Here is a 14,784-nt window from a genome sequence, read left to right on the forward strand (position 1 = left end):
TTAAATCTGAGAACCATATACATGTTTAATTTTTCATGTAACTAATGTAAGGCCCACTCATGTCATGCTGTTACAGGAAGCTAAAGTGCTTTAGGGTTTCCAAAGCCTCAAAACATAAACATTAACAGGAATTATCGATGATGGAGGGGCTTAGGTAATTATTGTCTTTTTCTTTTAGTTTTTGTTTTTTTACAGGTGGTTTTTTTAAAAAAATAATGCTCCTATAGGGCTTATGTAGTAAGGTTTCTGTCAAACTGATTTAGTAGCAGGTTGCTTTCCTAAGTCAGTGCAAAAGGCCCTGAGTTCTTTCACTTACGCTCCATGATCTCTGCGCTGCCCCATTTTACTAATAATAACATACGAGGTTTTCCCGATTCTAGGCTAAATCTTATTAATAGTTTGTGGGAGTAAATGGCTGAAGTGTTCTTCTATTTTTAATTTATTTCAACCTTAGATGTTTTCTTAAAGTGATTTGCTATCATCAACATCAGGCGTCTGCAACCCAATTTATTTTGTACTGTTATCTGTGGGCTCCATGGTATACACATAATGTGAATCAGTTGCTTGGAGTCCTGGGTAACTAGTTTACTTTTATGTAGATAACAATTAAAAAAATGGGGATTCTGTATACCATACCTTTCCTTTACACTTAAAAAGCAACCCCGGCTATTAAAATACACACAGGGCAAACTCTATTACAAATGCTATTAAGTTTGGCTGCAGAACATGTATCACTGAACCATGAGTGAGAATTCAGACCCACAGATGCTTTTTATTGTCTGATTAGTGCTTCTTCACTTGTCTCAATAACACATCTATCAAAGAGATTCACTTCAAACAACATTACTTGGAAACTGCTAGTAAAATGTTGACAGAAACGGTCTTCAAACCGACTGTGACACTTTTCCTAGGGCAAAAGAAAGAGCAACGGGGCTGAACTCCACCACATCAGACCGCTGCTGGGGTTCAGTGAACACTTTATTTTCCCACTTGAATTTGAGCTCTTCTGCAAGGTCACTCCTGCCGATCTTGCGGAGATGGCGAGCCAGAAGACGAAGTTTGTCCGTGGAATTTGGGAGTGATCTTTTCCAAAAGCAAAGAAGGTCGTGGGTCTGGCCTGTGAGATCATCAGGGTTCTTCAGTTTGATGAGCTGAATGGTGCTGTGGCGAAGGGGGAGGGATGAGAAGAGACACAGGGCGTTTTCTTCTGAGAGCTCGTCTGCCAGCCAGTAGAGCAAGTTGTCCCACAGGGCTTCTGCCAGGCACACGTGGGACACTCAGTGTTAGGACCCTTTCATGGAGGGTGTGCTCATCTAACCCTCCAACTGTTCACAGGAAACTTAATCTCTGGTTTGGCCTCTGAGAAGCAGAAAGATTTGGGACCAGCCAGGTGGACAGTTGAGAGTCTTTGAATCCCTGCCCTTTCTGGGGTCTTCTTCTGAGGGTTAGGGTCTTCTTCTGAGGGTTAACCCTTCTTGCAAAGGGTTAGAAATGCTTCTCAAATTTTAACTTCCCTGAGATCCAGTAGGGCTCATTAAAATGGTGTTTAGGCCCCCACCCCGGATAGTCTAATTAAGTAAAACTAGGATAGGGGCAAATCTTGGCATTTTTAACAAGTTCCCAGATGATGCTGACGCTGAGGTCCTCAACCACACTTTGAGTAGCACTATATTAGAAGACATTTTTAGATTCAAAAACTACTTCCCTTAATTTGTACTAACCTGATGCATAAATTATAGCAGCAGCTAGGCAATCCTCATGCGCCAACCCCCCAACTACACACACACACACACACACACACACACACACACACACACACACAAACTCACCAAAATTCAATATACAAAGAGCAATTCTGTAGAAGGTCCATTTCACCAACATTCCCCCTGGCTTCTGGACTATTTAGAACTACACACATCTCTGAATATATCCTGTAAGTTCAGCATACCCCTTCCCTTACCCTGTGACTCCTGGCTACCACCTAAACTCAAGATTCCAATTTTCTGTTGTTTGGTTGTTATTTATTTTATTGTGTAGCTCAAATCCATCGCTCTCAGCAAACCCCTCAAGCCCTTCTCTCTCCTTGCACACATCAGCCCTAACTTGCGTCAGTGATTTTCTCCCACTCATGCAAAACTCTGCTCCAGTTTCCCTGGTTTGGTGTCAGAAAAGAATTCTATGTCTGCCACCTTTTACTCTGTTCTTTCCATCTACCTACTCACATAAATTGCATCTGCTTTTACACTATAAATCATGCCACTTTTCTGTGAAAGCTACTCAGGAAATGGAGCCAACACATCCTTCCCCTCCATTGCCACTTTCAAACCAACATTCTGCTTCCCTCTTGCAGTATATTCATTTTTATTGTCCATGCTACATGGGTAGGCTTTCCTCTCTCTATCCACATCAACTGTCTCCTGCCATTGGCAGGCAGCAGCAACAGCAACCCTGTTGATAGTCAGTCATACCTCTGACCACATGATTTCTTAATCTTGTCAACATCACTGACCTGTGTGGTATCTCCATATTAAAAACTGACTTACATGGCCAATCCTTATGTTTCATCATTAGCTAGAACTATTCCACTTCCATGGCTTCAGCTGCTCAATATTACTGCTCACCACTACCCCCTAAACTTCCACAGCTTCTGTTCCTTTGTTCCTGCTTAATATGTTTCTTGCCCCATCACTAATACAGCAAGTCCTTTGACGCCTGCAGTCATTCCATCATCTCTGCCTCTGTACCCATACTGCCCTAATGATCAGCTGTGTAGGTCAATAATGGTCTTGCATCCACCTTAAAATCTGTTGTCCTTTTTAGCTTTCAATGTTCTCAATTTGTCAGTCTCCAATTCTGTCTTACTCACATTGCAGTCAACTACAGGGATGCCCAGGGTTATGAAATGATACTGAATGTGATCAACAAGCTCTAAGCTTTGTACACAATTTAAGCCTTTAGCAGCTTACAAATCCATTAAAAACTCTGTTTCTTGAATTCAATTTAAAATTTTCCAGAGCAATGACATAATACTTTCCTACCATCCTTAAGCCCCAATCTCACTCTTATTTTGTTTCACTAGGCCAGTGTCAGTCTCTCCTAACTTTCCCCAAAGCCATTTGACCAGAGTTCTCATAACCTCATTTTCATTTCAAAATCACTTTCTTACAGAATCTCACTCCTCCATGTTTTCTGGGTGCCATCCCCACAGTGTTTTTCATCTAATAATTTCCCTTCACACCTGTTCCTTAACCTCCTCATCAGGTTCTTTCCATTCTTCCCACAGGCACTCTCAAGCCTCCCCTTTCCTTGCTTCTGCTGCTGTTTCAAGCTCTCAGGCTATCTCTCCCCGTCCTTTTACCATAAAATCTTTTCATGCCTACTGTAAATCTGATGCCTTAAGTCCATCACTATCAACTCACTCCTTAAGCCCTTGCTTTAGAGGTTATATAGCCTCTTTTTAAAAAAATTATTTTATTGAAGTATAGTTGATTTACAATGTTGTGTTCATTTCTACTGTACTGCAAAGTGATTAAGATATATATATATATATATATATATATATATATATATATATATATTCTTTTTGATATTCTTTTCCATTATGGTTCATCACAAGATATTGATGTCCTCTTTTAAAACTCTATTAAAGCCTTATTTTCCAATCTTTCTAGAGCCCTCCTAAATACTACTTACAGCAACTGATTGTCAGTCTACATCTTCTCCGACTTCCACAGAGCATTTTACTCCTTCCCTTGGGTTCCATGGCCTGCCCTGCTCTTCCTCTTCCCTCTCTTTTCCCTTTGCTGACTGTCTTCCTCCTGATTGTGCTGAATTACTGCTTCCTATCTCAGGCCCTTTCTATTTCTGTCCCCTCCCCTCAGTGAATTCACCAACTGCCTTAATAAAGGGTTCTGCATAATTGCCATAAAGATGCTCACCAAACTTGGAAGAAGAATGGATGAACACAGTGAGAACTTCAACAGAGACAGAAAATATAATAAAATACTAAACATAAGTTATAATTGAACTTAAAAATACACTTAAGGGATTCAACAGCAGACTGGATAAGGTAGAAGAACAAATCACTGACCTGGAACACAAAGCAATAGAAAACCAAGACTGAGCAGCAAAATGAAAAAAAAAAGAAAAAAAAAAAAAAAGAAAGAAAAGGAATTTTAAAAAGTAAATATACCTTTAGGAAAACATTAAATGGAATAACTTTCATATTATCAGGGTCCCAGAAAGAGAAGGAAGAGAGAAAGAGCCAGAAGAATTCTTTAAAGAAACAGTGGCTGAAAACGTCCCTAATCTGAGTAAGAAAAGAGACATCAATGTCCAAGAAGCTCAGAGATTTACAAATAAGATGAACCCAAAGAGACATACACCAAAACACATTACAATTAAAATGGTAAAAGTTAAGGATAAAGAGAGAATCCTAAAAGTAGCAAGAGAAAAACAACTTGTTACATGCAAAATAACCCCCCATAAGTCTATCAGCAGAAATTTTACAGGTCTGAAGGGCAAAGGCATGATATATTCAAAGTGCTGAAAAAAAATTTTTTTCCAACCAATAATTCTCTATCCAGCAAGCTTAGCATTCAAAGTTGAAGGAAACATCAATAGTTTCCAGATAAGCAAAAGCTAAAGTCCATCACCAGTAAACCAGCCCTGCAACAAATATTAAAGGGACTTCCTTAAGCTGAAAAGAAATTGCACTAATTAATAGTAAGAAAACATACAAAAGTAAAAATCTCATTGGAAAATGTAAATATATAATGGAGGTAGTGGATCAATCACTTGTAAAGCAAGTATGAAGGGTAAAAGACAAAGGTAGAAAATTAAAATTACAATAATTAGTTAAGGAGTACATAAAATAAAAAGATGTAAAATGTGTCATCAAAAATAGAAAAGGGGGATGGGAAGTAAAAGATAAAGATTTGGAATGTGTTCAGATTTAAGTAGGTACCAACTTAAAACAGGGTACTATTTACATTGGATGTTCTATGTGAGCCTCACAATAACCACAGGAAAAAAAATAATAGTGAATACACAAAAGAAAATGAGAAAGAAATCTAAACAAAACACTAAAGAAAACTACCAAAACACAAGGGAAGAGAGAAAGATAAGAACAACAACAAAAAAAAAAAACTATAAAAATAGCCAGAAAACAATTAACAAAATGGCAATAAGTACATACCTATCAATAATTACTTTAAATACAAATAGACCTAATGTTCCAATCAAAAGATATAGAGTGGCAGAATGGATTAAAAAAAAAAAGACCCATCTATACATTGCCTATGAAAGACTCATTTCAGAAGAAAGGACACACAGACGGAAAATGAAGGAGCAGAAAAAGATATTCCATGCAAATTGAAATGAAAAGAAAGTGGAGTAGCTACAGCCATATCGGACAAAATAGACTTTAAAACAAAGACTGTAATAAAAGACAAAGAAGGGCATTACATAATGATAACAGGATCAATCCAGTAAGAAGATATAACATTTATAAATATATATGTACCCTACAGAGAAGCACCAAAATATATAAAACAAATAATAATGGACTTAAAGTGAGAAATTTAAGCAATACAACAATACTAGGGGATTTTAACACCTCACTTACAACAATGGATAAATCATCCAGGTAGAAAATCAATAAGGAAATATTGGACTTAAATGACACATTAGACCAGATGAACTTACTAGATATACACAGAACATTCTATCCAAGAGCAGTGGCATACACATTCTTTTCAAGTGCACATGGAACAATCTCCAGGATAGATCATATGCTAGGCCACAAAACAAGTCTTGATAAATTCAAGAAGACTGAAATATTATCAAAGCATCTTCTCTGACCACAATGGCATAAAGCTGGAAATCAACTACAAGAAAGAAGCTGGAAAACCCACAAAAATGTAAAGATTAAACAACTTGCTACCAAACAAACAATGGATTATTAGGAAATCAAAGAAGAAATAAGACATACTAAAATCTATGGAAAACCACCAGCAAAAGTGGTTCTAAGAGGGAAATTCTTAGAAATGCAGTCCTACTTCCAGAACAAGAAAAATCCCAAATAAACAATTTAACTTTATACCTAAAGGAACTAGTAAAAGAAGAATAAACAAGTAGAAGGAAGGAAATTAGTAGAAGGAAGGAAATAATAAACATCAATGCAGAAAAAAATGAAATAGAGACAAAAAATAGAAACAATCAATGAAACTAAGAGCTGTTTTTTTGAAAGATAAACAAAATGAACACATCTTTAACTAGACTAACCAAGAAAAAAAGAGAGAGCGCTCAAATAAGTGAATTCAGTAATGAAAGATAAGTTACAACTGATACCACAGTAATAAAACAGATCACAAGAGACTATTCTAAACAAATATATGACCAAAAATGGGCAATCTGGAAGAAATGGATAAATTCCTAGAAACATGCAATCTCTCAGGGGTGAATTATGAAGAAATAAATCTCAATAGACAAATTACAAGCAAGGAGATTGAAGCAATAATCAAAAAGTTCCCAACGAACAAAAGTCCAGGACCAGATGGCTGCACAGATGAATTCTACCAAATATTCAAGAAGATTTAATACCTATCCTTCTCAAGCTCTATCAAAAAATTGAAGAGTTGGGAACACTCCCAAACTTGTTTTACAAAGCCAGCATTACTCTGATATCAAAACCAGTCAAGGACACCACACTCACACACACACACACACACACACACACACACACACACAAAATCCAGACCAAATCCCTTGATGAATGTAGATGCAAAAATCCTCAACAAAATATTATCAAACTGAATCCAACAATTTATTAAAATAATCATATACCACAACCAAGAGGGATTTATTCCAGGAATGCAAGGATGATTCAATGAATTGATAGCCACAAATTAATTAATGTGAAGAATCACATTAACAAATGAAGGATAGAAATCATTTGATCATTTCAATAGATGTGGAAAAAGCATTTGACAAAATTCAGCATCCCTTTATGATAAAAAAAACTCTTAACAAAGTAGGTATAGAGGTAACATACCTCAACATAATAAAAGCCATATATAACAAACCCACAGCTAACATCATACTCACTGGTGAAAAGTTGAAAGCTTTTCCTTGAAGAACAGGAATAATACAAGAATGCTCATGATTACCACTGTTATTCAACATATTATTGTAGTCCTAACCATAGCAATTAGGCAAGAAAAAGAAATAAAAGACATCCAAACCAAAAAAGGAAGAACTAAAACTATCATATTTGAAGATGATATGATGCTGTATATAGAAAACCCAAAAGATTCCACCAAAAAACCATGAGAACTAATAAATGAATTCAGAAAAGTTGCAGAATACTAAATCAATATACAGAAATGTGTGGCATTTCTGTACATTAATAACAAACTATCAGAAAGAGAAATTAGAAAAAAAAATCCTGTTTACAATTGCATCAAAAAGAATAAAATATCTAGGGATAAATTTAACCAAGGTGAAAGACCTGTATATTGAAAACTATTAAACACTGATGAAAGAAATTGAAGACACAAACAAAGGGAAAGATATTCCATGTCCATGGATTGGAACAATTAATATTATTAAAATGTCCATACAATTCAAAGCAATATACAGATTCAGTGCAATCTCTATCAAAATTCCAATGGCACATTTTACAGAACTGGAACAAATAATACCAAAAACTGTATGGAACCTCAGAAGATTTCAAATAGCCAAAACAATCTTGAAAAAAAAGAGCAAAGCTGGAGGTGTCATGCTCCCTGATTTCAAACTATACTACAAAGCTAATCAAAAGAGTATAGTATGGCCATAAAAACAGACACACAGATAAATGAAACAGAATTGAGAGCCTAGAAATAAACCCACATAAATATGGACAATTAATTTATGACAAAGGAGCAAAGAACATACAATGGTGAAAGGATAGTGTATTCAATAAATGGTGTTGATAAAACTGGACAGCCACATGCAAAAAAAACAAGAAAGAAAGAAACTAGACCACTATCTTACATCATACACAAAATTGAGCTAAAAATAGATTAAAGACTTGAATGTAAGACCTGAAACCATAATAATCCTAGAGAAAAACATAGGCAGTAACCTCCCTGACATCATTCTTATTTATGTTTTTGTGGCTCTGACCCAAAGACAAAGGAAACAAAAGAAAAAATAAACAAATGGGACTATATAAACTAAAAAACTTCTGCAACGTGAAGGAAAGCATCATCAAAATGAAAAGGCAACCTACTGAATTGGAGAAGATATTTGCAAATCATATATCTAATAAGGTGTTAATATCTGACATACATTTAAAAAACTCATACAACTCAATAACAAGCAAACAAATGATTTAAAAAATGGGCAGAGAATCTGAACAGACAGTTTTACAAAGACAGAGATGGCTAACAGGTACATGAAAAGATGTTCAACATTTTTAGGGAAATGCAAATCAAAATGACAATGAGATATTACCTCACACCCATCAGAATGGCTATTATTGAAAAGAGAAGAAATAACAAATGTTAGAGAGGATACAGAGAAAAGAGAACCCTAATTGTTATGGGACTGTAAATTGGTGCAGCCATTATGGAAAACAGTATGGAGGTTCCTCAGAAAATTAAGAATAGAACTACCATATTTCCACTTCTTGATATTTATCCAAAGAACACAAAAACACTAAATTGAAAAGATGGATGCACCCCTATGTTTATTGCAGCATAGAAACAGCAAAAGTGCCTATTGATGGATGAATGGATAAAAAAGGTGTGGTATATATATATACACAATTAAATATTACTCAGCCATAAAAAAGAATGAAATCCTGCCATTTGTGACAACATGGATGGACCTTGAAGGTATTACGCTAAGTGAAATAATTCAGGCAGAGAAAGACAAACACCACATGATTTCATTCATATGTCTAATCTCAAAAAACAAAACAAAGGAACAAATAAAATAAACCCAAAACAAACTCATAGATACAGATATCAGAATTTTGGTTTCCATAGAAGAAGGGGGTTGGAGGGTTAGTGAAATGGGTGAACAGGGTAAACTGTATGGTGATGGATGGTAACAAGACTTGTAGTGGTGATCACTGTGTAGTGTATACACATGTTGAATTATACTGCTGTACACCTGAAATTTATATAATTTTTTAAAAACTTACATTAAGAAGTTTTAATGGGAGGAGGTTAAGAATCAACATAAGAACAATGTAAATTTAAGTATATTGACACTGTAGCACTGTAAAATAAGTGAATAGAATTTTTGAGATATGAACTATGTACTTAATCCTCTCAAAAAATTGAGAAATGCCAATTTAAATAGTGCAGCAGATTCTATCATTCCCATCAACAGGTATATGACCTGAACTGAGTCTAGGACAAGAGGTGCACATTGGATTTTTTCTTTTCTTTGTGTAAACAGTTTACCCCCTCAGTCATTCTTTCTTTGCAGATGTCTCATAGCACCTTGAGGCACTGAGAGTGATTCTAGTGTTTATGTATTTTTTCACATACGTGAAAATTCAAGCCACATTCTTTATCTGGTGCCCAACCACAGAAGCAGTGGATTGTGGATGCACAGGAAATCTTGGGCTCTTTTACACTTCCAGGCACTGTGCTGGTCTCCCATATAGCCTCGTTATTCAGGGATTTTCAGTGCCCCCTTCCTATTCCTTCCCTTCCCTTTTCTTTGTTTCTTCCCCCATGGTTTTTTTCTGTGCACTATTTTTGCCTTGCATACCACCTTTTAAATTTCACTGGTACTCAGGGTCAGCTCCAAGCCAAACAGGGAAGCCTCTGTTTGTCCTGGAGTGTCCCCTCCCACAGATTCTGTATCTACATGTGTTTCCTTGGATGCCTTCATTGGCAGGACTGGCTTTAACTTTTCCCTACTTTCCTCTCTTCCTTTCTTCCAATCAAAAAGTGCTATTCTGTTGCATCTTCTCAGGATCTACTATTTGCTAAAGGAATTTTTATTATTCCTCTCAGGTAACCTGATTTTATGTTAATATTGTATATTTTATTTTGCTTAATGCAGTTTCTAAAATGTCACTGTCAACGTGTTACTGCTCAGGAAGATTGTCTGGCAAATTTAAACCTGGCTCTCAAGTTCTCAGTAATATACATATACCTTGTAAAAGGGTGTAGTGGGGCTTATGTGGCAGTTTTTCTTTCACTATAAGTCTTTCAAGGGCATCAGTATAAAAGTATAAATAACTCGGATATGTACAGATATGTCTTATTTATGCTGCAAAGCACAACAGAGATCTCATTGACTTAGAAGTGTTTTTAAAAGATTGGAACCAAAGACAGCCACTCACACCTGGAAGGGGTATGTGTCTTGAAGTTTACAGGTCACTGTTTTTTAAGACTCCTTCAATTACTGACTATTCTTTCCATCCTTCTTAAGTACAACCCTGTTATTGAATTCTTAAAACTAAGCAAACCATTTTTTAGTTCAGATCATACATGTACCACCTTGATCTTTTGTGTGCAACCCAATAAATTGGACTTGGGCACAACCTTTATTTTACCCAACATTGTTTTCCATGGCACATCTTAAAGTTTCCTTTCATTGTATCTTTATACCACTCCAAGAACCAGCCATGATCAGTCTTGGCTGTACTTGTTAGACTGCCATCTCTTTGAGGGCCAATAAGGTATCTTGTTCCTATATTAATTCTTCACCGTGCTTTACATGGTATTGACATATACACATAGGATAGTAAAAACTGTTTATATGATACCTTCTCTTGACTTGAATGATCTCCTCCTTCAAATCCTACCATATTTACAAAGCCATTGGTCAAATTCCCCCTCTTTTATCAACTACACTAGTCCCTGGTTTCTTATTTGTGAATTTATGCACTGCCACTCAATTTATCTCTTAACTTAATGTTGTCTTGTGTTGTCATCAATGCCATTCATATATCCTTATTCGCATATGTTTGTTTTCCCTCCCCAATTAGACTTTCAGTAATTTTTATATCCTTTTATTTTCAATCAAATAAATAATTTTATTAACATCATAATTTTTTTTCCTCATCATAAAGTTTTGATCTCAAATAACTGTCAGGTCTGCTACTCAAATGAATTTATAGCTGGACAATTTATGGAACCCTGAAGATACCTGTTCCCAGTCCAGGTTAGTGTCCATTGCAGATAGTTCTCACTTTCCTTCTCCAGCCCCTCAAGGGCCTTTGCAATATCTCTTTCATTTTATGCCCAGAATCCCCTGAAATGTATCAGAGTATAACATCAACTTGTACAGAATACCAAGATCTCATCTCCTATTCTAGTTTCCTTGTCAAAAAAGCTAAGTTAGGCTATCCAAACAAACTGGCCAGACAGATTATATCAGATAGTGTGTCACACAAAATATAAATTTTCAACAAAATACATCTTTCCTTCTTTGGTCTCACACAGAAACTAAAGTCCCAAAATACAGACAATACCATCCTCCACCCCTTCTTCTGATTCATCAATCTTAGCCAAGTCAGCCCCATTCACACTCCCAGTAGGAGTCTGGTCCCCTGCTCAGCTTCTTTAGCAGTTGCTGCATGAAATCATCTTCTAATAATAATGCAGCTCCTTTGGCACCTCCAGAGCTAGAGAACTCCATCTGTGAGTCTCATGAGCCACACACACAGACCCAACATTCCAGGGAGCTATCTGGTCGCACAAGAAAGAGCAAAGTACCTCAAAATTTAGAAATAACCCAAAGCCCAGGAACAAATGTGATTACAAGATTCCTTACAAGAAGCTTGCAGCTTCTCTTACCACTGCAAGAGGCTTAGGCACTAATTCTCATATGTAAGGGCATTTCCCAAATAAAAGTTACTTCCCCAAACAAAAATTTTTGACACTTACAACTCATATTGAGGTCATTAACCACAGACCATAGCAGAACCTTAGTGTAAGTGAGGACAGTGTGTAAACAGAGAGAAAAAGAGAAAAAAGACCCTCTTGCTTCAGCTTCTTTAGGTTGTCAGCCAATCTCCATTGCTTGACCAGAATCCATTATCTATAAACGGCTGACCCTCTTTCAAGACAATTGCTTTTCTTTATCCACTGGACTAGGTCAGCCAACATCTATCTCTGCTATCTTTGCAGTTTCCTTCGCCTTCTCCTCCACCTTTTCACACCTTTCGGTCAATCTGCCCTCAATTTCATCATCTGGATTCTGAAGATGACTCAGAGTGCTTTTCTCCAAGGCTTCCACCTGGGTTTTTATTTGGATGAATATATGGTCCATCTCTTACAACTTGCTCCTATTCTGCCTATATGCTCTCCTGTGCACTCCGGTGCAAGACACAGTAGTCTCCTGCATCTTGCTGATGACTGGAAACAGGAACTGCTCAAAATATTCCTCAGACCCCAGCACTTTCACTTTCCCTGGTTCCACCAGTTCCACGATGTCCAAGAGCTGCATTTCCCCTGCTACTTTAGAATCACAGTGTGGACCTGAGCACAGAGCGGTGGACAAGCAGTTGACCTAGAGGTCAACCAGAGCTCTGAGTGTCATGGCCCCTTTCACCACAACGCTGTGCCTCTACTGAAACAAAGCTCCTTTCCAAGGTGCCACATCAGCAAACATTCATGTCCCTGTAAATGCTCTGCTTGACCAGAAAGGCAGTGTATCCAGTCAGCCAGTTTTCAAAGGCCAAGCCAGCTCTGGGCCTTCTCACCCCCAACAAGAGTGACTATGTGACCCCAGCCAATCAGATATTTTCTATTTGTCTCATCCTTGCTCTTTTTCTTTATCTTATGAAAGTTTCTTGACTTCTGCCCCATTTTGTAGTTCTCTGAAAGGAGACTGTCCACTTCATGAAGTCTTAAATAAATTTTATTTGTATGATGTAAATTATCTTCTTTAATCATTTTAGCACCTCTTACAGTCATGCCACTGGTAGAACCTATTGTATCATTTTCTGTGTTTTCTTTTATATCAGCACTTCTGTTTACCACAGGGTTACCACACCGTACCCTGAATCAATTCCTGATAACTTCAAGGACTCTCTGTGGACAATTATGAAGATTATTATCACCACAAATTTAAAGTCTGTAGTTTCAGCTGGGCACCAGGGCTGCTCAGCAATATTTTTATGTATCACTGGAGATTTCTTCCACCATTCCCTACAGAAGACATTGCAACTCTTTACTACTCTTTGCAAGATCTCTACCTCACCCTTGGCTACCACTCCCACCAAGGAGTTTGGTCTTCTACTCACTGAGAAAATAAGGCAGTATTCTCAAAGCTTAGTATTCATAAAAATGAATCTTGAGAAAAAGGCAAAAAAGTAAGCCCACACTTTGATAGAATTGGTCTCAGATAAGGCCACATTTATAACACAGGTGTTTCCGATAGCGAAGTATGGTAGATCCACTTAGAAAAGCACAATCAAGTAGGAATTACATCAATTATCAACTTGCATTCCAAAGGTATCCCAGCAAATGCATGGAAGAATGAAAGAAATATATTTATCCAAGAAGTTATGAAGATTTTCAATATCATGTCAGGACCAAAGTGAAATTCTGATTTCACTTTAGTCCTGATGCTATAGAGATACAGTAATAAAAATAATTTCTGATTTATAAATTGCCCCATAGGTGTCATACAGATGACCTAGTTCTGGTGCATTCCTCCTCACGCAGGAACTCCAACTCTGGCAAAGTCCTCTCCAGGTATTTCTGGCAGTCCTATGGGCTTTACTCTCTTGGTATCCACATGTTCTACCAGATACACCACAATGCTCAGCCAGGAAATATAGCCATCCACGCTCTTTTTGTGGGCACAACAGTTTCCTTCCTGTGTCTATCATGGAGTCTATCATGTGCACTACCACGTAGTGCACCATGTTGGTTTCTACCCATACCACACTTTTGCTCCCAAGGTAGCACATAAGCACAGTTGTTCCACATCAGTGGTCACCACAGGTTTGTTCTGCTGCAGTCCCAGCACCGTTCTGCTGGATCCTTCCAGTAGTGATACCGTTCTGACCTACTCTATATGGAGCCCATGATCTCTCCTACTTTTCTCCCAAGCAAAGCAATTCTCCATTAGTGGCCACCCTAAGCCCTCTTGGTATGTAAGTTGTATGGTAAAGTGTGATAGAATGAAGGAAGTTTTTTTGTTTGTTGTTTTTTTTTTTTTTAGTAAATTTATTTATTTATTTTTGGCTGCATTGGGTCTTCGTTGCTGTGTGCGGGCTTTTCTCTCTTTACCTTGAGCAGGGGCTACTTTTAGTTGCGGTGTGCGGGCTTCACATTGTGGTGGCTTCTCTTGTTGTGGAGCACAGGCTCTAGGTATGTGGTCTTCAGTAGTTGTGGAACGCAGGCTCAGTAGTTGTGGCTCACAGGCTCTAGAGTGCAGGCTCGGTAGCTGTGGCACATGGGCTTAGTTGCTCCATGGCATGTGGAATCTTCCCGGATCAGGGCTCAAACCCATGTCCCCCGCGTTGGCAGGCAGATTCTTAACCACTGCACCACCAGGGCAGTGGTTTCCCATTCTGCGCTTCATAATATGTGTGATATCATTGTTTCCCAATGGATAGTGGGAAACAGTGATATTCTTGACACCTAGAGAAATATCCTATCTCTTTTTTTCTTTTACTGAAGTATAGTTGATTTACAATATGGTGTTAATTTCAGGTGTACAGCATAGTTATTCAGTTTTATATATATATATATATATATATATATATATAGAGAGAGAGAGAGAGAGAGAGAGAGAGAGAGAGAGAGAGAGAGAGAG

The 14,784-nt window shown here is 37.4% G+C and overlaps 1 protein-coding gene across 1 annotated transcript in view; it reads right to left on the reverse strand.

Moving 5' to 3' along the window:
• Positions 1-884: 884 nt before the first annotated feature.
• Positions 885-14,784, reverse strand: part of DTHD1 (death domain containing 1) — a 68,122-nt gene continuing 54,222 nt past the window's right edge. Inside the window, 3 exon segments of the mRNA XM_027104033.1 lie at positions 885-1,255; positions 2,863-2,933; positions 12,293-12,525. Of these exon segments, the coding sequence (XP_026959834.1) occupies positions 885-1,255; positions 2,863-2,933; positions 12,293-12,525 (675 nt within the window).

Source organism: Aethalodelphis obliquidens, unplaced genomic scaffold (assembly GCF_003676395.1).
Source record: "Aethalodelphis obliquidens isolate GAN/ISIS:26980383/991018 unplaced genomic scaffold, ASM367639v1 scaffold6, whole genome shotgun sequence".
NCBI lineage: Eukaryota > Metazoa > Chordata > Mammalia > Artiodactyla > Delphinidae > Aethalodelphis > Aethalodelphis obliquidens.